Source organism: Chanodichthys erythropterus, chromosome 8 (assembly GCF_024489055.1).
Source record: "Chanodichthys erythropterus isolate Z2021 chromosome 8, ASM2448905v1, whole genome shotgun sequence".
Lineage (NCBI taxonomy): Eukaryota > Metazoa > Chordata > Actinopteri > Cypriniformes > Xenocyprididae > Chanodichthys > Chanodichthys erythropterus.
In genome coordinates, this window is record NC_090228.1 from 2,685,297 (window position 1) to 2,711,731 (window position 26,435).

Here is a 26,435-nt window from a genome sequence, read left to right on the forward strand (position 1 = left end):
GAGAAAACTCCTGGAATGTTTTCCTCAAAAACCTTAATTTATTTTCGACTGAAGAAAGACATGAACATCTTAGAGGACATGGGGGTGAGTAAATTATCAGGAAAATTTTATTTGAAAGTGAACTAATCCTTTAAGAGTCTATGTTTGGATCTTTATCGCAGTGATTATTATATTTCTAGCATGTTATACTATGTTTGGCAACAGTTCTTCTAACCCTATGGAGCTTTTGATGTCTTAAACGATCATGTAGGAAGACTTATCATGGCCATATTCTTGCATTGTCAATACAAGATCTTGACCGCCCTCATAACAAAGCAACGACTTCTACACATAATTTTAATACCATTTTGCTTTTGGTATTATTTCATGTTGATATAGAATGCTATGAAATCATGCCAGAATAAAAAATATATACATTTATTACATTTTAAGATGTTTTTATCTCAAATGAAATGGCTGTATTGGCCTTTGGACGGTTAAACCGAATGACCTTTTGACACTTCAGGATCTTTAAAAAATCTTTAAAATAGGGCACTATATGTGTTGTGGAAAGAATGGCTGCTACCAAATATGACCAGTAAATACATTTTATAAATCAAATGACCATGTGTTGACCACTGCATCGAGAAAAATACAAATCAAAGCTGAATCAGTATGATATTGCTTTTTATTTAAACTTCCACACTAATGTTCCTTAACACAGTTTTAAACTCATCATCAAAATGAAGTGATTTGATTACTAGATTGAAGGCTAGTGCATCGAGAAACAGTTTACTGTCCTTACAGCAGCTATAAAAGGGAATGGTTTCATCTTGTTCTCTATTCCATAAAAAGGAAAAGAAATAATAACATTTCAGCAGAAAGAATGGACTGTTGTTGTTTTTTTTCAATATGCTCTCAAAACGGCATTGGCCATGTTTGGTTAAAATATCTGAAGAGGTTGAAAGAAAAAGGGAGACCCAACATATACATAAAAAACATCAATGAAATTATAATTAGCAAGTATTGTCAACCAAGTGTACAATGTACACACACACACACACACGCACGCATATCAACACATGTGCCGGAGAATGACTGAGCGACAGTCTTCTACAGAACGTAACAGATCAGCGAATTTCCTGTTGGTACAAAATGGGCATTAGACAAAAATAAGAACATTTCTCTATTTGCACTAATAAGAAGCCAGCTCTCTCAAAATAAAAACACGCCAATATATACAAGAGAGGAGGCAGTTTGGCCACATTATTCCGACTATGGATATTTAACTCTAGCGGTATTTAAAAAATAATGATTCTGGAGTTTGAAACATTAAGTATACAAAATAGTAAAACCAAATTCTTCTAAAATGATTCCTGCTGTATAATAAAACTTGTGTTTTCAAATAAAGCTGTAGTGAATATTTAAAAAAAGATGTTTTTTTGTTTTTTGTCACCTTAAATATATCAGGTTTACATTGTATATCATAATGGAGCTTTTAAAATGTTGGCAAAATCGGGATAATGAATAAAGGGAAGGGTCTATTATATCTGGTTGAATTCTGTCAAAAACATGTCAACATCATCAAAAGAGAAATAAGAAATTATATTTTGCATGAAGAAAATTAATCCTACTTTTAGGATATTTATGATTGGGAAGGGAAAAAAGTATATTTAAAATATTTAATATACAGTATTTATACATCATGGCAAACTTAAAAAAATACTGCATTACAGTAACAACATTTAACATTTTCAGTGTTAATAATGAGAACGATTAATGAGAATCATATAGAAACTTGTTTCTGCTGTGAAATAAAAAAAAAAAAAGGTAATTGCGACTTTTTATCTCCTAATTCTGAGGGTAAAAAAAGTCAGAATTGCAAGAAAAAAGTCAGAATGGCATGATATAAACTCAGAATTGCGAGATATAAACTATATTTTGAGAAATAAGTCAGAATTGCGAGTTTATATCACACAATTCTGACTTTATAACTCGCAAATATAAGTTTAAATCTCGCAATTCTGAGAAAAAAAGTCAGTATTGTGTGATAAAAACTTGCAAATGCGAGAAAAAAAGTCAGAATTGCGACTATATCTCAATTCTGAATTTATATCTTGCAATTCTGAATTTATAACTCGCAAATGTGAGTTTATATCATGCAATTCTGAGAAAAAAGTCAGAATTGTGAAATTAAAAGTCGCAGTTACCTTTTTTATTTAGTGGTGGAAACAAACTCCCATAGAATCACTACTGAGAGTTACAGTAAAATCAAAAAAATCTGGACATAGTGAGAATAATAATGAGATTTTGTGGTAAAATGTGCTGAAATATCATTAAAAAAAAAGCGCTTCCATTTTCTTTATGCAAAATAAAGTTTCTCATTCAGTCCTTTAGATTTCAGGGCGAACCTAAACATGTTCTTGCGAGTTTCACCTTTCAAATGAAAGTAGAAATGACAAACACAAAGCCAACAAAAGAGAATGAACGTTTCCCCCTAGTTCAGTCGTCTCCTTTGCATAAAGGAATAGATTAATCCTCTGATAAAGTGAAAACCCTACACACAACATTCACATTCAACAAACACCGAACGATTACCTTTCAGTCCTACAGTCAAGCAAAGCGAAATCTTCTCGCGGTATACACACAAATATACGTCTCCATTCCTGCAAAGACGTGTGATCAATAGCACGCTTGGTCAAATACACAGTTACATGTTTTAAATAGCATGATAATTGCTCTCATCCGTCATTAGAAAGAGACATTGAAGCATAGTGGAGTCAGTAGACAGAAACATAGATCAGTTCTGTACACTGAACTGAAGGTGGAGTGTCCTCACGTCTGTCAGCGGCGTGGGGTCGGAACGCAGGTCCTCTCGGGTGGATGTGGGGTGGTGGAGAGAGGACTGATGGAGGAGGAGATCGACGATCTCAGAGCAGCAGATCCTCCAGTTCGCTCTCTTTCAGCTTGGCATTGTCTCTGACCTCATCGAAGGTGTACGTCTTTACAATCTTCCCGTTCCTGAACACAGTGTGCAGCAAGTCCTGCGAGGAGACAAAAGGAAACTGAGCTGAGCACCACCACTCCTTATTCACAGAGTATGCGCGATGGTGAAAGTAAAACGCGAGAGCGCATTCAAATGCTATTTCAATACCACGCATTTTAAAAGAGGCTACCTGATGCATGCAAATATCTCAGCTCTGTATCATGCTTGAAGAAAAATTTGATCTCTTTTTGCACTTTGAATATTGAGAGAGTACTTTGATTATGGTTGCACTTATTGATTTTTTTATGATCAATTTGTGGAGTTCAGTTAGGAGGTCAAAAGATGTAGAAGCTCATAAATCATGTATCATTACAAGATGATTAGTTCAAATGCACCATTTTTCTAGTCATGCATTTCGTCATTGAGGATTTTTAAAAAATACTGTGTAAAAATCTTGTCTCGTCACACCCCTTCATCCAGTAATGAAGCAAGTGAAGTCTTTATAAATGAGTCATTAAATGATTTCAAACTAAAAAGACATTTTGTCAGAACCTCAACTAAATTACATGTTATTTTGTTTAGTTCAAAATCGTGATCTCTATTTTGAACAAAACAATTGTGATTCTCAATTTATCTAGAAACGTGCAGCTCTAGTATCAAGTCAAATGCATGATTCACGTTGAAGGGACGTACCTGTCCATACTCCTCCAGATCACCCTTCCCCTCTTCCAGAGTAACAAAATCTCCACTTGCCGTCCTGTGAAGCGAAAGCCGACCCTTCTTTGACCTTTTGTTAGGGTCTGCAACAGGATCTTTGAAGACGTTTACCTGTAATTAACAACATCTTATTAATAATAAATTATACATTTTATGAATAATGCATACTATATACAAGGCCAGATATATTTCTGTTTCTGTAAAAAATGACTAGTGATATCAATTTTCTGATGTCATTAAAAATAACAATAAATTGTATTGACTGTTCACATTAATGTTTAGGTCTCCAAATACCATGCATGCACAGTTAGCTCATCATAACTTCAATTTAAATCAATAAAATTAAAGATGAAGCATGCAATTACAGTGACACCAAATGCAATTTGTCAGCACTTACGCCCAGTCCGTTCGTCACCACATAACTGCACTTAAAAGAGCAGTTGAGCAGATCTCGGGTCAGTTTCTGCAGCAAAGCTCCACCTGAGCCAAACGCAATGTTTTCGATGCTCCATCTGTGCTGTTTCATGCCCTCTACAATCTGTATAAAACAATCAAATGGGTACAGAATGAGCCTAAACTCACCAAGAGCTCATATAAGACGCAGTGTGACATTTGCTGGACGTACACACCTCCTGTAAAGTATTGATGTCCACACCGTCACCCTGAATGACTCTGATGTAGGGCGGAAGCACTTTATAGCCTTTAGAGTTCTCAGTCGGATGAAATTTCTTTCCTAAAATCTCTAGGACCTGGAAAATAAGACATAATGATAGCGACTTTATGTGGACAAAAATCCTTTATCTTCAAAATAGGATGCTGGTTGCACGGCACATTGATAAATATATAGGTACACATGAAAAACTGTGCATTTGATCATGTGAAAGCAGTGCTTCCCACAGGTTTGAAATATACTTGCGGTGGTAGCTGGGCACAAGGCACAAAAATGGTCTACTACATGTGACAAACAAATAATGTGTGATTTTTAACAGTATTTTTATTTATTGAAATTAATTTTAATTACATAGCATATTACATACTAATATTATGCATTATTATGCATTGTAAATTATGCAAAATTACAGCATTTAAATGGTTCACCTTTTCCTATGTTCTCCTTGCTGTCATATAGTGTCTCTCTCAGTGAATGGGACACAGATTTTACTAGTAAAATTTATAAAATGAATAATTATGTGTCAAATAATGTTCTTAGTCTTTTCTTCCTGTGGGGGAGACTACAATAATTTACTATGAATTAAATGGAAATCAAATTAAATACAATTTATTGTGTAACCAAAATACCAATAATGCCCAAAAGAAAAAGAAAAAAACTTAGTGTGTGACTTTAAATTATAAACAAGTCCGAAATACACCGGGACTCTTATTTTGAAATGTCTGTACAATTGCAGGCTGATCCTTCAGATTCTTACAACCGTCTAAAACATTTTATATAAAGGCCATGAAGTAGACTTTGTAATAATTCATCAACTTGAGTTCATTAGCAATCGCTTGGCATAAATCTGCACTTTTCATTGATTGAGAATCACTTTGAAGCAGTCTGAAGCACTGTTGCGCGAGCCTGTAGAACGAGCAACAGCGCCCCCTTGTGACTTCGCAAAATGCAGCGCCTGTGGGAATGTCAGCGGGAGTAAACAGTTCTGACGCACACATAACGAGCAGGTACGAAACGACTAGTTTATCGATCGCGGATGGTTTCATTATCTTGCGCGGATTTAAAAGTATAAGAGGATAAAAATAATAATATACTTGGGCGGCCGTTATTATACATGGGCGGCCCGCCCAAGTAAAGTCCATGTGTGGGAAGCACTGGAATGTCTACCTTAAGCACTGTGTCTAGAGGGTTTCCTGAATCTGGTCGGACCACCAGCGGGGCGTCTGCGCTCCTCATCTCGATCAGACTCCTCAGATCTTCCCCCCAGATCTTCTCACAGGCGTTGTAGATGTCATAGCTGTCGCTGACGATAGACACGGGGACAGAGGGGAACTGCTTGATGATGTGTTCAAAAGCATCCTTCTCATGGTCCTTTCCCCAGGCAGTGATTGTGCTGCAACACAAAGACACAAGTCAGTGAGATCAGGGAACAGTAAGAGAGATGAGTTAATTATTTATGAAAAACATGATTTATTATACTGTTATTATTAGTATAAAATATTGCAATTCTATAACAACTCCTAAAACATGAAGTGCTGATTTTTAGTTTACATCTACCACTAGGTGGCAGCATTGACCACATATATCAAGACTCATTTCAAAAGCACTAGTGAAACAAAGTGCAAAGTTCCTCTGATTCATTTTACTTTTACACCACAAATTGCTGTGAGTGTGAGGAAATAAGAAGGGGGATGATGCGGCATTTACTAACCAGAATGCATTGCACCGTATTTTGCAATGTGGAAGTAAGCTATTTTCCTTTCATGTGTGATATGTCCAATTCATTAGCCATTACAAGTAAATAGCTAGGAAAATGTGCTAAGAAATGATTAAAAGTTTTTTTGTACAGCTAAATAACTGGAACTGTTGACTTGTACCTGATCTTACATTAAAAACAAGGGGAATACATATACTTCACTCACTACACAGTTAAAGGAAACCCTACAGGCTGTAATTTAAATGAATAGTTCACAGTTTTTGAGTGAATTATCCAATAGGTTGTTTGCACATGACGTCACAGCAGCAGCGCGAATGAGTCTGGAGGGCAGGGAGTGATTTTTCCATATTTTTCCATATCAAAAACTCAAAATTCGTATGTTTTGCGTCGTTTATGGTTGCTCAAATCGATAAAATCGAGAACCCAGAAGGTGTTTATATCGTTTACATAACTTACATAGTTTTTTGTAACTTATATCGTTTTTTAAATTTAAAAGTTGTCGCCTTTTATAGCGTTTTGTGTCTGCTGATACTGAAATTAATATGGATACCTGCTTACTTTTTTTGTTTTAAACTTGGTTAAATATCCACATTCTTCATGGTATAGTTTACAGGAAAGAGAAGCTATTTTATCCCATTTAATGATAATTTGGTGTTTTCACTTCAGTTTTGTAGTATTCCGTTCACAATGTTGATCTGGTTACCATGAGTGTCATGCGCTGCTGCTTCAGCCATCATATGGTAGAAAATGTCCAAATAAATGTTTAACAAGATGACAGAAGTCGATTCAACAACAAAGACAACACTTTCAAAAACACTCAGCTATGTGATTATTTTATTGAGTGATAGGGAATGGGTTAAATCAGTGACATTATTAGATTTGATATACGGCGTCTCCCCGTCACCTCCTCAAAACCTTAGTGTGTTTTTACGCGTAGAAAAGTCAACAATTGTATTTTTTTCTTTGAACGATGATGTGAGCTCCTGTTGCGATTCTGATTCAGCATAAATGACCTACAATGGCAATATTTTTCACAGAAAATCAAAAATACTGCCCTAACTTCACTAGCAGGAAGGCAGTGCGATATTAACAAACTGAGACTAGAACTGAACGCGGCGTGACGGCAGCTTTACATCCTCTAAATCTACCTCCTCGATGGCAGGAAAGTCTTTCAATTCAGTGGAAAAGTCGCTCATCTTCATAACATAAAGATCACGTCCAACATATGTTGTGATTTTCTGTTTATACCTTTCTAAACCAGCACAGAAAGGACTTTTCTCCATCTCTTCCATTCTAATTTTCACTGCTTGCCCTCCACCGGTATTTCGCGCGTCACCAGAACCACGTGATTGCAAACAACCTATTAAGCTGTGTAGTTTACTATCATCAAGCTCTTAGAGTCGTTCCACCTGTGTTCTGCAGCTGGTACTGAGAAACCAGGAACCGGGTCTTTGGTGCCGTAGTACTTCTTGATAACGCAGATCCCGGCAACGGTGTCCGTTCCTTTGAAGTTTACCAAGTGTGCAGATGCGCCGATACCAGCCGTCTGAAAATGAGACATGAGTGTAAATGCATAGCTGGTGCAGAAATTAAACCATCAAGAGAAAATAATAGGGTGGAGGATGTTTGATATGTACTGTATGTATATAATGCTACAGTATGTATGTTATGAATATGAGCAAGGCGATGCTTTTGACTTGGATAAAGTCTCATCTTAGACATCCTAACTATGTACTAACCAAATTAATCTGGGATCAATGTGGTACGTAAAAATGGTTTGGTTAAAATTGCTTTTAGCACTTGAAGTGAAGTGTATCAACACCTCTTGAGATGAAACCCCTCTGTAGCCGAAGTCATGCAGTTTATATTCCAGTCCCTCCAGGCTTCCTGACGTTTCCATGAGGTATTTGGCCAGAATCTTCTTCTGTTCTCGAGAGTTGGTTGCGACGGTGATGGGATACCAGGACTGAACCAGGATAGTCTGTTGAGGAGACAAACGCATCATTTCACATCTCAGATATTACCACACAATTGTGGTTTATTAGCATTCTGTATCAGGAGTGTAGTGTGTTTTTAGTTTGTGAAACTTTTCTTGCAGCTGTTGTTGAATCCAGTTTTATGAGGTGTTTGAACACAGATGTGTGTTCAAAGAGTGTGTAAACAACCAGCATATAATGGTAAAAATCCACCCACTCTTTTTTAAAATCCCCATAAATCCGAATCATAAATTAAATGCAAATGAGCTGCTGCTCCCGGCCCCCTTTACCAGAAGCGGATGGAGCTTTACCGAATTTTTTTTTTGCATGAGATTTTCCAGCTTTGTTGTTGTTGAGCAACCGTAGCGTGAGCTGTTAAAGCTCCACCCTCTTCTGGAAAGGGGGTGGGGAGCAGCAGCTCATTTGCATTTAAAGGGACACATACAAAAACGACGTGTTTTTGCTCACACCCAAATAGGGGCAAATTTGACAAGCTATAATAAATGATCTGTGAGATATTTTTTTTTTTTTTTTAACTAAAAGTTCACAGACACATTCTGGGGACACCAAAGATTTATATCACATCTTGTGAAAAGGGGAATTATAGGCAATGCAGCTTCTGTATTGTCACATGTGAAAGTTGCACATTTTTTTGAACTCAAAAGCAGAGCTAATGCTGATGTAGTCAACTGGAACCTGAATCCAAAAACAACCTAAAGACCCGCTTCATGCCACCAGAGTGCTTGGGAAGTGTTACCAAGTCAACACAGAGGGTTTGCTGGACTCATACGAGGGGATGCCCATCAGAAATGCTTTGTTTAAGACCAGCCGGTCAAGTCAATATTATCATACTGCACACATATCCTGATAAGCCCTGGTGCTCTTTGGACACAAGAACATTTCGGTGTCCCAATCACATGAACTCGATTCAACTCATGTGAAATGAGATTCTTGGACATTGATTATGAATGCAGTCACTAGAGTTCATTTGTCCCAAACCATCTGAATCTGCTGCAAAACCCCACAATCCTCATTTGATTGTGATCTTTTACGTTTGTCATTATAGAACGTTGTGGCAATTAACATGCAACCTATTTTACTTCAACAGCATGATGTATTCAATGAGAACATAGGGAAATGTAGGGCGGGACTTGATTTTATCCATCAGGAACTGATTGGATCATGACAAGTGGGCATTCTGTTCTACAATAGAGTACTTGTTTTCTTAAAACAATGCCTAAATAGCTATTGGGCTAACATTATTCAATAGCACACACAACCTAACCAAGTGGTCAATTAAAAATAAAGTCCTTTATTTTGGCGGAAATCCACAGGAAATCCTTAAAAGGTGCCGTAGAACGTGTTTTCAAAAGTTGTAATATAAGTCTAAGGTGTCCCCTGAATTTGTCTGAAGTTTCAGCTCAAAATACCCCATAGATTTTTTTTAATTCATTTTTTTTAACTGCCTATTTTGGGGCATCATTAAATATGCGGCGATGTATAGGTTGCGGCCCCTTTAATTCTCGTGCTCCCCCTCCCCCGGAGCTCGCACTTGCCTTGAACAACATAAACAAAGTTCACACAGCTAATATAACCCTCAAAATGGATCTTTACAAGATGTTCGTCATGCATGCTGCTTGCATACATCGGATCATGTGAGTATAGTATTTATTTGGATGTTTACATTTGATTCTGAATGAGTTTGAGGCTGTGCATCGTGGCTAAAGCTAACATTACACACTGTTGGAGAGATTTATAAAGAATTAAGTTGTGTTTATGAATTATACAGACTGCAAGTGTTTAAAAATGAAAATAGCGACGGCTCTTGTCTCCGTGAATACAGTAAGAAACGATGGCAACTTTAACCACATTTAACAGTACATTAGCAACATGCTAACGAAACATTTAGAAAGACAATTTACAAATATCACTAAAAATATCATGATATCATGGATCATGTCAGTTATTATTGCTCCATCTGCCATTTTCACTATTGTTCTTGCTTGCTTACCTAGTCTGATGATTCAGCTGTGCACAGATCCAGACGTTCTGCCCTTGTCTAATGCCTTGAACATGAGCTGGTATATGCAAATATTGGGGGCGTACATATTAATGATCCCGACTGTTATGTAACAGTCTGTGTTATGTTGTGATTCGCCTGTTCTTCAGAGGTCTTTTAAACACATGAGATTTATATAAGAAGGAGGAAACAATGGAATTTGAGACTTACTGAACTTTTGATATTCAACTATGCCAAGGTAAATTCAATATTTAATTCGAGGGCACCTTTAAGGCGTCTTTCTTTTTTTGGCAACATATTTATAAACCATTCTCATTAGAAAAATGGTTGACCATGTTGCGTTTTTAAATACACATTATAAGTGGTCCAAACTCACAGCAGCTCACCAGACTACATATTCATAAAATTAAATTGCAACCTTTGCAATTTCATAATCATTGATATTTACCCGGCAACACTGATTTTTACTCAGATTTGGCACTTGGAATTTGGCATGTATTACAAAGCGAAATGGGTCAATTCTGATTTCACATTGACTATATCTGCAAGCTAGCGCGGTGAATACCAAATTCATCTGACTGATGCTTATCAAAGCGATCCAAATAGCTTTACTTGCATTAATCAGGTCCAATGATCTGTGCGTTTTCTGCGTCTTCAGAGAGTATATTTCGCACTTAATGTCATTAACTCTTGAGTCATGGATCAACACCCAAAATCTGGCTTTGTGCAGAGATGTGCATCTTTACAACTGGTGTGAATGTTTGCAAAGCCAAACTATAATGCAATATCTGACAATATTTTCTCCACTCTTACGGCACAAAAGATTACCGCTGGAATGAGGGTGAAGGTTTAAGGGAAGGTTATACTAAATATTTTAATTATCAGTATAATGTCGCCTTGCGAGTCTGAAAAGTCTCCAAACAGTTCAGTTATTTGTAAGCATCAGTGCCTTCCCATGGTCACCATAAAGGAAGCAAACATGTGTTTGTAATCTCCTGAATTCACTGGAGAATAGATATGTGATGACAGAGAGCCAAGGGCATACAGACACCAACACACACAGAGTCTAAATTTACCATCTACACATGACATGTTTGCCATACATTCAAAGCCATATGTAAAAGGAAACCAACCCATTATTCAATTAAAGCTGATTTGAATATACAAACACTCGAAGTGGAGATGTAAAGGAAAAACATTAAGTGACCTTTTTCTCGGTGACAGGTATACTATATCATGATGACTGTCCGGGTGGAGCTGGATGTCAGACTGTCAGCATGACTCAGCATGTTTGATGCTAAATCCTAATGAGAAGTTTAGGAGACGTGACATGTCGCTGTTTACACGTTCTGTTACAAGAAGTTTGACAGAAATAGTCCGATCAGTCATTTGGAAAAGCTTTAGTCATTACAGTGTAAAACATAAACTATGTCCTACAAGCCCAATTATATATAATTCCTCTGAATTATGAACCAAAAGAGGATAACACTGCCAAAACGGACACCCTACTGTTTACTCCACAAGTGATTCATGAAATCTGTGTTCTGTGGCTAATATACAGTGCCAAATGAATTATGAATCATATTTTGGATTCTGAAAGTGCCATATTTTGGACAAATCAAAATACAGATAAGTTTTTATTCTAAATAAGAATGCAAATAAATAGTTAAGATTGAAATGCAATTTTAAGGCTGGCATTCTGTAGTAATCTTTAGGAGATTCCCCCTTCAATATGTAAAGCACTTTGAGTGCATTTTAACAAACTAAGAAGGATCATGAAAATTGCATATTATTTTTTATTTAGTACTGTCCTGAATAAAATATTTCACATAACAGATGCTTGCATAAAGTCCACAAGATAGCTGAATTTATAAAAATGAAAAAAAGTTTAAATACCCTTGATTCTTAATGCTGTGTGTGGTTATTGGATTTTCTATGACTGTTTTGTTGTTTTGTGATGGTTGTTCATGAGTCCCTTGTTTGTCCTGAGCAGCAGTGTTAATTTTGACAGCAAATTTTGATTTAGTTTTAGTCATAGTCTTTTGACTAAAATGGCATTTAGTTTTAGTCATATTTTAGTCATCGGAAATTGTTTTAGTCTAGTTTTAGTTGACTAAATCTACAGTAGATTTAGTCGGCTAAAATCTAATTTAGTTAAACTGTAATGCATTAAGTAAGCATTTCTCTAACAATACACAGATCCAATACACTGATATACATCTGATATTCTCCAAACTGTTTCACTAAAGACAACCAAAGCGGACAGTTTTTGACCGTTCAAGTGCAAAAAGACACAACAGAGCTCAATTCAGTGCTTTTCAGGGATTGACACACTTATCATTGAGGTACTATTTTAGTTTTTGTTAAAAATAAATTTGATTAGATTTGATTTTTAGTTTTTCTGCTTTCATTGTAATTTTAGTTAAAAGTTTTAGAATTTTTTTGTGTTTATGTCTTTTAGTTTTTGATTTTAAACATCTATGTAGTTTTTTATTTTCCCACGGTTAGATCAGCATGTTACACTTCAAATCTTCCACACATTACAGCAGTCCTGACTGGATATCTTCCCAAATCGTCCCTCTCTTTCATTTTCGTCTCATTTTTATTCATTGACGAAAAATAGAGTAGATTTAAATCATTCAAACTTCAATCATTTTTTAGTCATTCAAAACGCATTTTTATTTAGTCATCATCTCGTTTTCATCCGTGAAAATTATTCGTCAACGAAATTAACACTGCTGAGCAGTTAAACTGAGCTCTGTTCTTCAGAAAAATCCTCCAAGTCCTGCATAATCTTTGATTTTCCAGCATCTTCTGCATATTTGAACCCTTTCCAGCCCTGACTGTATGATTTTGAGATCCATCTTTTCACACTGAGGACAATTGAGGGACTCAAACACAACTATTAAAAAAGTTCCAAACATTCACTGATGCTCCAGAAGGAAACACGATGCATTAAGAGCCGGTGATATAAACTTTTTTAATTGGATGAATTATACTTTTTTTCTCTTCTGGTAAACATGCAAGAATCTTCTGTTGCTTCCAAAGTGCAGTACTAAATGAAAAAAAGTATGATCTGTAAACAAAATAAGAAAAACTTTCACATCATCTTCTTGTTCAAAAGTTTTCACCCCCCGGCTCTTAATGCATCAAGTTTCCTTCTGGAGCATCAGTGAATGTTTGAACCTTTTTTTAATAGTTGTGTTTGAGTCCCTCAGTGTGAAAAGATGGATCTCATAATCATACAGTCACTGCTGTATTATTATTATTTTCATATATTTAAAAAAAAAAATTCTGTTGGTCTAGTAGTTTCATAAATTTCAAACCTCAAATATGATAAATAATAATTGATTTCTAATCTACAGATAATCCTACCTTGGTGACATTTAAATTGGTAGGGTTAAACAACATTAACAAAAATGATTAACAAAATGTAACAATGTGTAACGATGCAGTACTGGCCCTAAATGGACCTAATATTGGTCCCAGACCATTATAACTAGAAAAGCATGGCATCAATGCAATAGCTTCGTGTTCCAATGGGAGCTAAAACCCATATACTGACCAAAAAAAAAATAAAAATGATATGTACCTAAAATGCAAAGTAAGTATGTTTGAATAAAAGCATTAGATGAATATAACTGTAAGACTCAATTTAGGGTCATGACTCACCTCAACCCAGTTAGTGAGCCAGTAGCACTCTGGATCGGTGCTTTCTACGGTGAACAGCACATTCCCACGCGGGATAACGCTTCCCTCCGGCACAGCCTTGATCTCGATGGGCAGGTGACCATTGTATTTCTGCAGTGATATCACATAAGAGATGTTACTGAACATTCGGCACAGACAGAAAAGTCAGAGAGACGAGTTTCTCCGTACCTCCAAAATGTAATTCCATCCCTTTTCGTTGAACACATCATCCTGAAAGTGTTCCCGGTAGACCTCCTTTGCTTCCTGAATCTTCGCTGGTGTCACAACCTGTCCTGTGAGAGCGCAAAAGGAGAGGGGACAACTGTGAAACTAGAGTAACACACACCACAAGGAAGCGGAGGAATAATACAGGAATAAAAAGGGTGGGTGGTGTGTGTGCCTGTTTGTACGTGTATAATTGCACACTTTCCTACATCCTTGCGTTATTGCATTAAGGGCAGCTTCCATGCTCACAGTGCAGCTTTGTCTTAGCAGTATCGTGTACAAACTGTCTTAAAGTCACAGTATCCTCAAAAATAACTGCAGCACTACTTGTGTTTTTAGACATTTTAAAGTGCTCATTTAGCAGACTTACAAATGTGAACTAAATTAACACTACCTAATAAAAGCAGTGCTTGCAAGGCTTGCAAGGTTAACATTTTAGGCAAGGTTGTTTGTTTATGTGGGAGTACCCCACTGATATTGGTCATGCATCTCACCAAATGAGGATCTGCCTTTGTGTTGAAAAGAAAATCCCAAGTTATCAACTGTGTCTCTGCAATCTTTTTCTGAGCTAAAATTGAGAAACCAACTTTGACATGTTTTTTCTGAACAAGAACATGTGAAACTTGACTGTCGCCATGTTTACATGTGCACCAGTACGTTGTTGTTTTATTATGTTTATATGCGCTTTACTTTCGTTTTATGTTTATTTTATTTTAAAGTTATGTTTCCAGCCTTCTTCTTTAACTAAACACAAACATTGTTTGTGACTATATCCAATATTATTATTTCCAAACCTCGTGTTTACATGCAATTTTCATTATTTTGGTAATTCGCCAAGAAGTATGATCTCACTTACAGTAGGCATGTTACTGGCCACTGTTTTAATCTACATGCATTAAATGCAAAACACATTTCTATGGACGTATTGGATATTTTTCGGCGCAGCGAGTTGTGTTGACACAAGCTCAGAGATTCAGAGTGGAGGAAAACTTCAGAATAATGTCATGGAGTTCATTCATGAACAACACACGGCATCCGTGTACGTCCAAGCACATGCCCTCTTTGGTCAGGGGCTGTTCACATGTCGCGTCTAAAAATTTTGCATGAGTAAATAACGCTTCTAAATAACGCATGAGGCAATATCGCATCTAAATAACGAACTTGAGCGCGCAAAAGACGTGACATGCAAACGGCCCCTAATAATGCGATTAAGGTGCTTACATGCCTGTTTAATGCAACTAAAATTTATATATGCAACATTTTTTAATGCGCTTAATCACATTAGTTTGATTGAAGTATTGTGTTTACATGAGATAAAGTTTAATTTCAATATTATAACCACATTATGATTGTGCATGTAAATACACTCATTGTGGTAGACTTTATACACAGTGTATTTTTATGTGCATGTTTTATTAATGCATGTTAGCTTATACTGGAACCTTTAAATAAAAAAATTCAAAACGTTTGATACCTCTTGTTTTTAACTTCTGCAAACAAAATTACTCAAAATGTCTGTAATTTAAGTATGGAAATACTATGATGACATCATTGCTTTCTTAAGTATCAAGTTTACAAAATGAGCTGCAAAACAGATGCTGAGGGTTAGAAACTCAGAACAAATTGTAAAAATTCAAGCATAAACAACTGATGAAAGGAAGACAGTAATAGACGTAGAAGAAGTGCAACTTGAGCATTTATTATTGTACTAAAAATGCAGAATCCAGACTGAAGCTGCGAACCAGACTGTATCGGGCAGCTGTCTTTTGTGGGTTAAAGAGCAGATGTTCTATTGTCTCGTTTCACTAAAGCCTTCACCCCAGAGCACCATGAAATCCTTTATAGTGTAAAAATAGACAAAATTCCTTTATAAATGTGGCACATTTGATCGGCATGCAAGAACAACAACCTCAAACCAGACTGCTATTTTCTTAGACTATAACTCTACCATCAAGTTCGGTCATTTAGCACTGGCTCCATCACGAGAAAGTCATTTTTTTTTTTCTGTTGGAACAATCAGTGTTATTATTTTTCAGCCTGCTTATGAGCAGAATGAAGCAAACTGACTGTATGACTGAGTTTGGAGGGCCGACTGCATTCTTGAGCGTTAACAACCCCAAAAAATTACCAGCAGGGCTGCGTTTGCCATTTACAAGTTAATCCAACGTACCTTTTAAGTATTTGTTGAGAATGTACTGAAGCCCATAGAAGACCGTCTTGTCGTATTTGACTTTTCTGTGCTTGGTAGGGTCTGTCTTCTTCTCGCGGCACTCGAAGTAAGAATACACCTTACTAGTGTTGGGTGGGTACTGTTTATAATGCGTGACCTGCAAGAAAGAATAATGAATATTTAATATTCGATTCATAAACTGAGTTCATAAAAAGCGAGATCCAAACAACGAAACTGGCACTGCTCTGTTAAATTTGCAAATATGGTAATGGATGTCAACAACCTCGTGTCAACACCATTTCTTGTAATTCAAACTGCTGTTGTGTTTGATTTTAGCTTGTCTGCCAGACCTCCAGCACCATATTACACACATTATTGGACAGACATCTCTATTATTGTTTATACTTACCCTAAGCATTAAGTGTTGGCATGTAGCTCATCCTACACCGTTTACGCTACAGACAAAAAGAGCTGGGCTTATGTTCGATATTTTTGTCTGTTATGATATCACTTTGTCAGATTATGCAATTTTGACTCCTAAATTCTTGTTGTGTCGTGGACAAGAAACATGTCAGACAACATGTTGTTTCCCGACCAATCATCACTTTCCATCTTTAACGACGTGAAAAAAAATGAATAGGGCTGAGACAATAAATCGAAGCAGCTCGAATCATTTCCAAATGAATCGTGATTCTCTCTCGAATCGATTCTGAGCTTAGTTTTAAACAGCAGAGGGCACTGCGTGCTTTAGAAACAGCCGTACTCTGTTTGCTTCCAATTCTTTACATACACCACTTGAACCTTCTATAAAATAATCATTCATAAAGTTTGAAAAGGTTCAAGCGAATTACAAGTGTGTTTGCAGTGGGCTGTTTACATTAATATTACATCATAAAAGGTGCAAGTACATTCTCAGTCTCACAAGAGCTCTTCTTTGTGAGCATTTGAGTGTGCGGTTAAAAACTAGCCTACAGCACCATCTGCTGTTTAAAACTAAGCTCAGAATTAATTCGAGAGAGAATCGTGATTAATTTGGAAAATCTCAGAATCAATCCACGAATCGTGATGTGTCGATAAATAAAAAAACCGCAAAAAGACTATTTAAACATGAATCCTGCATGCCTGTGTGCCTCTGAAATGAATGATGCGGAAGCGCAATTTCAGTTACCTCACACCGCCTCACACACACACGCTGAAGCACATGCGACGCTCGCGGTGTTTTCATCCTGTCGACTCACGAATTCATCTCCAGAGCTGCTCTGAAAGTCACTTCATCAGCATTTAACCACTTCGTTTGAGAAAACTACCGTCAGAGAAATTCAAAGCTCTAGGCAAACCGTCAAAATAAAAGTTCGATTTAACTTGATAGAAACATATTACTGTTGTACAGTAGAATTTAGATAAATTAACAATAAATTATTAAAATATATTTTAAACAATAATCTAAGTGTTTCTTCCATGTTTTATTTTTAACAGTAAAGCTCTGTTGTGCAGCACATTGTTTGACAAAACAAGTTTAATTTCATGATTAAAAGATAAATTAAATGGTATGCGTTCATTTGATTGCCAGAAAAATTTAAATACGCAACAGAACTTCTGAAAAAAAATAAAAAATCATAAAAATATATTTTTAAATTTATAAATATTGTTGTTTTTAAGAATTCAATTAATTAGACATGCTTTTTGATTATTAAAAAAATGGAATTAAACCATTAAAATTAAATCCAAAAAACAGAATTTGGTAAAAATAAAATTTGAGGGGAAAGAATAAAATGTTTATCATAGAGCCATAAAGTTTTTTTTTCTTTAATTAAATTGTTGGTAAATTAGACAAGATTCATTATTTCAATTAATTACATATGCTTTTTGATTACTAAAATTTAATTTAACCATTAAAATGGAGTCAAAAAATAAATAAAATGGAAAACCGGAAAACCTGGAAAAATTAAAACGGGATTTGGGAAAAAATAAAACGGCCCTAACAGTGCGTGAGAGACGCACTAAACACGTGTCTACCATGTGTTACGAGTTTCCATGCGTGGTTTCGGTAACTTTCAGCAATGGAGATATGAGCTGTGTGTCATCTGAACGTTTTAGATCCAGTCAATGTTGAGCTGCTCCTGTCAGTTTTGTGTTGTACACGCAAATCAAATGCTCAGCTCTCCACCCAACGCAGCTGTCGGTTAATGAAGATTTGACAGATGAACTTGCGGCTTGATTGGACTCTTGTCTATCAAAGTGTAAGCTGCTGTTTGAACAGGACATTTCGACACTCACACCTGTAAATAAATGCGGTTGTCAATCCCAAAACTGACAGTGTGACCGTATGGCCGATGGCTATAGTTGTCCAATAACCGACTAATTGATTTGTTTTTTTTGTTGTTTTTTTAGCAGTGATGCCTTGAAAGTGATAAATTAAGTGGCGGAATCTCTTTTGGAGCATTTTAGCAGGATGATGGCATGTTTTTGTGAGCTGTTAAATTCTCTCAAATCATTATCTTTAATCTCTGATATTTGCTTTAAAAGACTCAAACAGTGCAAACTATAACCTGCAATATTTGTTATCTAACTCTTGAATGTGGAGTGTAAATCATTCTGCTCTTTTTTGAGCCATTTGTGCAATAAAAGGCTGTAGTTATGTAGGCTATTTATTTGTTGAATATCTGTCAGCACAGAAACATCCTCGCAACAACCCACAACAGAATCATGGTGGTGTTTTGCATGTTTTCTTCAGAAAGATTAAAAAATCCAGTTTGCCCTCTTGCTCTTCAAAGAGTTGTGATATAAATACATCCTATGCCGAGAACGTGACTACAGTTACACAAGATATCAAACAGACAACCTACTTAGATCCCTTCTGATATTTTGTGCATGCTGACCTTTCCCTGGCAGTTTTTGGCTGATCTACTGTGTACAGGCCAGCCTGGGAAAGGTTACACACTCATGGTTATGCCTGACAGCCACAATGGTTGTTCCCTCGCACTCCGAGAGTGAACTTCAGGCAGCTTTTTCTTCCAAAGGGCAAGAAGTCCTGGTCTAGAAGCCCTCTCCTTTCTGGAATAGACCATTCATGTGAACAGCTGCATGCGGTCCAGGCATGCGCAACAACTGGCTGTGTGCACAGATGACATGGCAATGCCACAGAGTAGGCTTCAGATCAAGAAAAAAGGCCACAGATTCAGCCCGGGAGGTTGTATAAGCAGCTATTTTAAGGTGTGGCAAACTGAAGTGAAAGTAAAAGATTGTAAACAAGTTGTAAAACTGAACAATCCAGATCTGATCTGATGTTCCTCAGTGGACCAATTAGTCAATAATGGCCTTTAATCTCCTAGACAACACAAACATTAGGACCGTTTGACTGACCGTAATTTATTTTCGATTTCGATTTTGGCTTCAAATGATTATGAAAACACAATAATCAAGATAAAATGATTAATGTGCCACATTCTGTTCCTTTTCTTTAAAGCAGTATGCTTTTAGCCATCCTTAATGTCCAAATCACTCAAATCATGTAACGTGACTGCCGTAAAATGTGGTCTATGATGTTAAAAAGAGTTATTAAACTCACGCTTTTCCCCAGGTGGCTAAATATGCAGACAAGCAAAGTTGGGCTTCAGATATGTGCCTAAATGGTCAAAAGCTAACAAAGTATTAGGGTTGGGACAATAAATAGATGCATCATGAATCGAAAAATGATTCTGGATCGATTCTGAGATTTTCCGAATGCATCGCAATTCCGTCTCTCGATTCTGAGCTTAGTTTTTAACAGCAGAGGGCACTGCATTCAGAAAATCTCTACGAATCGAGATGAATTGATTTTAGACTTGTGCCGATATTCGGTAATGCGATAAATTGCGATAATGAATATGCACGATATTTTAATCGTCGGCACTTCAGAATACCGTAAATAATAATTTATTACCAATTATTAATTTTTTTATACGGCAATTAAGAATACTTTACCCATCAATCGTATAAAATGCACAACACCGCTGTATTCTGCGTCAAAAGGACACGCGCTCAGATGTAACAATCCCAACGTGCACGAGAAGCACATGGCGGAACCAGTGAAGGAGACGAGCTGAATGAAAGTGCGCGTTCACTCTCTGACAGCAGAGGGCGCTGATGGAACAGCAGTGTGCAGCGGTTACCACGGAAACCGTGCAAACAATGTAACTGCGCTGGTGAAGTTTTTAAAATGCTTCAAACAGCCATTCATTTTTTTGTAATCTCAGTGTTGTTCATCACAGCACCAAATACTGAATACTTAAAAAAGACTTAAAAGGATATTTATTTTCAAACCTAAACATTTTTATATTTGAATCTGGACTACAACATGCCCTAATGATTAGAAATGTTCTGATTATTTGTTATTGTTCAGTAAAACTTTGAAAACATACAGCTTCATTAGTTAACATGTAAATTCATTATCACTAAACTGACAATAAAAATACTTATAAAGTATTAATTATTATTAATTAATGTTAATTTCTTAGTTACTATTTAATAACATTACTAAAATCAAAATAACTTATTTAATAGACCTGAGATAAACCTAACAATGATCAGTTGTGTTTCTAACATTAACAAAAAAATAACACTTTCTGTAACTAATGTAGCTATTGCTCAATCTTAGTTAATGCATTAAATAAAGTGTTATCCGTTGTTCTTTTGCATTTTAATCTGTTTGAAAATTTCAGTCAGAGTTGTTTTTGTTTTATTACAAAAAGAGTTCTTCAACTATGACAAAAATGTTTTTTCAACTTATTTTAATATCGTGATAATACCGTATACCGTGATAAAGCTTCATCAATTAATCGCAACATGAAGAATACCGTCACATGCCTAATTGATTTATTGTTGCATCCCTAGCAACAGCTATGTCTCAAGTGAACATAAACAGTTAGGAAAGAAATTGGATGAGTATCAGTATATTGGATCCGTGCATTCGATCTTAAAGTGACAGCAGCCTAATATATCTGCTGCCGTTTGTGTCATTATTGTTAATCTAACAACAAAAGACAAAGATAGCATTACAAACTTTGATGTGAACATACCGATTACATCACTTGCCCACCGCGGCACCGCCCTCCACCGTCATTTTGATTTTTTTATAGCAATAAAAATCATTTAGTTCAGTTAGAGAACAGATACTACAATTAAAAACTGAACGCGTCTGCGGACGAGAGTAGCGGCACAGTATCAGCAGCAGGAGTCAACATGGTTGTATGCCATGCTTATTCGTTTTGTTAATAAAAGTTCTTAGTATAATATAAGCGAGTTTGTCATTGCACGGTTTTGTTGTCGTGTTTTTCATTAAGAATAATAATGAACCCACCATTCAAGCAAATGCTGCTAATTGGAACGAGATAGTAAAATGCATTTATAAGCAATTTAAAAGAGATGGAAAAGAGGGAATAACTCCAACATGTCCCCGCAGAGAAGGTGATAAATACTGGTGCCGTCACACGTTGATTAACCAGTAGGAAAATTATATATATATATATATATATATATATATATATATGATCACTGAACAATCCTGTGTGCTCTAGTACTCTGTACTATATGTCATGTATACAACCATGAAATATTAACCACACCCCTTTTTCATTCCTGGTGTCATTTTTTCTTCCTTCTCACCACCTCTTGTTCTAAATGTCACTTGCTTCTACAGTTTCACCCTGTTTCTATCAGAGCCAAAACTGTGAATGGAGTGTAAACGTTTAACTTCAAGAGTAGCATCACAAGCTTAAAAGCAGAGCTCGTGGTCTGATTTAGTGCTGAAAGAGAACTGTACGGAAATCTAGTCATTATCAAGAAGACACAGCAGTGTTGACTGAATAAATAAGAAACAGACAGCTATTTTGCACACGTGATCTCTGACCCTCCAATGACCTCTGCAGGATCCTTAAGTAATGAAGCGTCCTTTAAAAGTCTAAATGAATGTGTCGTCAGCCTCAACGCAAAACACGAGAATCCTATTACATCCGCGGTGGGAGGATAAAAGGCAAACGCATCCACTCCCGTCTTCTAGCAGCACTAAGGAAAGAAAACACTGATTAAACATAGATGAGACCATATCCACAACATAACAGACGCAACAGCAGTCAATGACGCTTCCCTCAAGGACAGAGAGAGATGGGACAAGGTGAAAAGTCAAAGACGCGAGGATGGTCACTCAGTCTAGAAAGTAAAACTTGCTTTCAACTAACATCAATAAAGATTCAAAGGTTATACTTCCTTCTTATCATTACTATAAACCAGATGATAAACACTGGTTGCCTCACATGATGATACAGCATCTTGAAACACTTGAAGTGTATTAACATAACATAAAATACTGTGCAACTGGTGAATGTGCACGATTATTATGCTTTTAAATTTTCAATTTAGTTTTTGTTTTACTAAACGACTCCTAGATCAGTCTTTTTTTCAGTATATTACGTTTGTGGGCTGCCAACATTAATGCATAAACTCATATTATTCAAATATGTTTTACAACATTACATGATGTCTAGTGACATTTTCATGAGACGGAACCTTTACAGTACTGTGCATTTGTAACCACTCCTGCTTTAAGCGGGACTCGAACCCGGGGCCGCTGGCATGGGTGTCGGGCCCTCTAACAAGGAGGCTAAAGACCGCAATCTCTAGCATCAGTCGCTAGAGCGCCTCTTAAGATCAGGGGAGTGAGATTTACGGGCCTACGCCTGTTATATTAAAAACTGAAATGAATTTACAGTCACTTTTATATATCATACATTTATAGAAAAGAAGTTTTAAGTCATAAAAACCTATTTTAGTTTCAGTTTTAGTTTATGATATACACACACTTCTACAGTATATATAAGTGCTGAAGTATGCACCACACTAATAGTACATACTTTATGTCATATTCTTTACATTAGAAATCAGCATTCATGTACAGCACAGTAGTATAAACATAACATACACAATATTTGATTTCCTATAACACATTTAATTGACAATAAATAAGTTGAATACTGAAACTTTTACAAATATAAGAGGCTAATCTAACATTTTGTAGAATTCAGTAAATGTCACACATATCAAATCACACTATATTACTAATAGGTTAATACAGGTTTTGTAGAAGGTTAGATGCACATCTAATCATTCAAATTCTTATAATAAACCGCGAAACATAATGAACTTAATGAACTTTATGTAGCTTCGTCCGATGCATCCATTTCCTGAGAAAGCAAATGCTTTCAGTTTTGCTTTTGAAAAAAGAAATCTCCCCTCAGGAACTACGCCTTTCGCCCTTAAGGTGTATTTTACACTCTTATCTGCTTATATCACGCTATTACTGACATAAACACATATATATTCTCCTTGGAGAAATAAAGATGCGGATGTACCTGTCGTCTCTCCTCACACACATTCGGCCTACCGACCTGACTGACACTGACTCAACCGTTAACGGCCTGAAGGATGAAACCACCTTCATTTCCCTCATTTTCCTCTCAGTCACGGGTTCACCGGTGTGTAATACACCGGGCCAGATTCGGTTTGGGAGCTCTGCTCACCTTGTAGGAGTCAGTGGCTAACAAGATGTTGAAGTCCTCGGCGCCTGTGTGCTGCTCCATCTTCCCCTTGACGTGACTGGAGTCGCGCGCTGCTGCCTGTCAGTTCTGTTGTTCCCTCTCCGCCGCGCGGACTCTCAACCAACCCCCGTCGTTGAGGAGGGTGGATGACGGAATCAGAATGGGCGGGGCAGAATAGGGTGGACTGGCCAATCAGTGGATGAGAAGAACGAGACGTCATTGCAGGGGGCGAGGCGTCGTACTTACGGGAAAGTGAATGGATGAAACAGAAAAACGATTTATTAAATTATATTGATCATTTCTTTTAATTAGAAAGCCGTTAACTTTATATTTTGCTTTAATTTTTACTATGATTGTCCTAAAATATTATTTTATATTATATAATTATTAATGAACCCTTTATTTCATTGTTAAAGTTTAAATTTTAATAAAATGATTTATGTATATTATGGAAGTGCTAATCATCATGATTGTATTTGCACAGAATTTTATTGGTGTAAGAATTTATTTTCAATAGACCAAGTGGAAGATTAAAAAAAATACAGACATTTATTTCATTCTTTTAATTTAATTTAATTTTAATTTCTGTTTGAGACACGTCTGTGGGATTATCTATCTAACAAGATATCTATGAAGCTATAAAGATTCGTTATAAACCTTATTATGAACTTTCATGTTATTTTTAGCCAATTTTATTTAGTCAATAAAATGATTTATCAAGGTTTATGTGTTGGCATGGTCTGTCCAATCTCTGGACGAGCTGACAATGACGTCAAGACAGAGCCCACCACCTCAAACTCAGCCAATCACATGGCTGTTAAAGCCGCTGTCTGATTGGCTGAGAGAAAGACTCTGTTCATGACGTCTTTTGACTGCAGTTTTATATAAAGGACAGAGGGGGAACCAGAGGAGTCATTATATAGTGATATTATATTTCTAATATAATTTAAATACCCATTTGCCTCAGAGGGAAATTAGTAAAATCTACATTTTGTTGATTCTTTTTTTAAACAAACATAAAGTAATAATAAATTTAGTAGATAATGTCCTGTTGAGTAACAGTAAGGAAATGCATATGACATGAAGTGTTATGTAATGATTTTGAAATCTTACAATGTCATGCTTATATGGCAAAATAGTTGCTGAGGCAACCAACCAACTTGATATACTTATATATATATATATATATATACAGTACAGTCCAAAAGTTTGGAACCACTAAGATTTTTAATGTTTTTAAAAGAAGTTTCGTCTGCTCACCAAGGCTACATTTATTTAATTAAAAATACAGTAAAAAAAAAAAACAGTAATATTGTGAAATATTATTACAATTTAAAATAACTGTGTACTATTTAAATATATTTGACAGAGTAATTTATTCCTGTGATCAAAGCTGAATTTACTCCAGTCTTCAGTGTCACATGATCCTTCAGAAATCATTCTAATATGCTGATTTGCTGCTCAAGAAACATTTTTTCAATGTTGAAAACAGTTGTGTACTTTTTTTTTCTCAGGATTCCTTGATGAATAGAAAGTTCAAAAGAACAGCATTTATCTGAAATACAAAGCTTCTGTAGCATTATACACTACCGTTCAAAAGTTTGGGGTCAGTAAGAATTTTTATTTTTATTTTTTTTGAAAAGAAATTAAAGAAATGAATACTTTTATTCAGCAAGGATGCATTAAATCAATCAAAAGTGGCAGTAAAGACATTTATAATGTTACAAAAGATTAGATTTCAGATAAACACTGTTCTTTTGAACTTTCTATTCATCAAATAATCCTGAAAATAAATATTGTACACAAATATTTTGTACAATTGTACACATTAAATGTTTCTTGAGAAGCAGATCAGCATATTAGAATGATTTCTGAAGGATCATGTGACACTGAAGACTGGAGTAATGATGATGAAAATTCAGCTTTGATCGCAGAAATAAATTACTTCGTGAAATATATTCAAATAGAAAACAGTTATTTTAAATTGTAATAATATTTCACAATATTACTGTTTTTACTGTATTTTTAATTAAATAAATGTAGCCTTGGTGAGCAGACAAAACTTCTTTTAAAAACATTAAAAATCTTAGTGGTTCCAAACTTTTGGACTGTACTGTATATATATATTATATTATATTATATTATATACACACACACACATAACAATTGATTTAATTGTTTTGAGCATGCATACAAAACATATATAACATATTTATGCTAAATATATGTGTGTATATTTAGCACACACACACACATACATACATGCATGATAAAATAAAATGCTGTATTGAGGGAGGATAGTTACATATGTGTAGATGAGATGTTAAAACACTTACAGTGTCAAATAAATTAAAATTATAAATGTGTTCCTGTCATCTAAAACACCACTAGAGGACACCATTGCACAAGTAATATGGTCAAATGCTGCCATACAGGGTTAATGAAATGTCTAATATGGACAGAAACCTTTACTAGATCTTTAGATTTGCTTGCACCATTTTTTTTTTGTTGAGTTGTTGACATGTAAACAACAAAAATAAATAGTCTAATAAGCAGTGCTTCGATACTTCAGAGATTGAACTCGATTTAAAATGCATTAAAACAACTTTTACATTTTAAATCCTCATCGTTATAAAATCTAAATCCCCTTTTGTCTATGCAAAACATATTTGCATGTTATAAAAAACCCTAGATGTTATTCTAGAGGACAGAAT

At 35.8% G+C, this 26,435-nt stretch overlaps 1 protein-coding gene across 1 annotated transcript; it reads right to left on the reverse strand.

Annotated features, from left to right (window-relative positions):
• Nucleotides 1-1,792: 1,792 nt before the first annotated feature.
• Nucleotides 1,793-23,843, reverse strand: nampt1 (nicotinamide phosphoribosyltransferase 1). The gene is made up of 11 exons (XM_067391426.1): nucleotides 23,704-23,843; nucleotides 16,151-16,307; nucleotides 13,945-14,048; nucleotides 13,738-13,866; nucleotides 7,892-8,050; nucleotides 7,479-7,615; nucleotides 5,520-5,745; nucleotides 4,312-4,431; nucleotides 4,080-4,220; nucleotides 3,659-3,793; nucleotides 1,793-3,023 (listed from the first exon to the last, which is right to left on the reverse strand). The coding sequence occupies exons 1-11, from the start codon at nucleotides 23,761-23,763 to the stop codon at nucleotides 2,910-2,912; spliced, it is 1,482 nt and encodes a 493-aa protein (XP_067247527.1). The 5' UTR covers nucleotides 23,764-23,843; the 3' UTR covers nucleotides 1,793-2,909.
• Nucleotides 23,844-26,435: the final 2,592 nt, after the last annotated feature.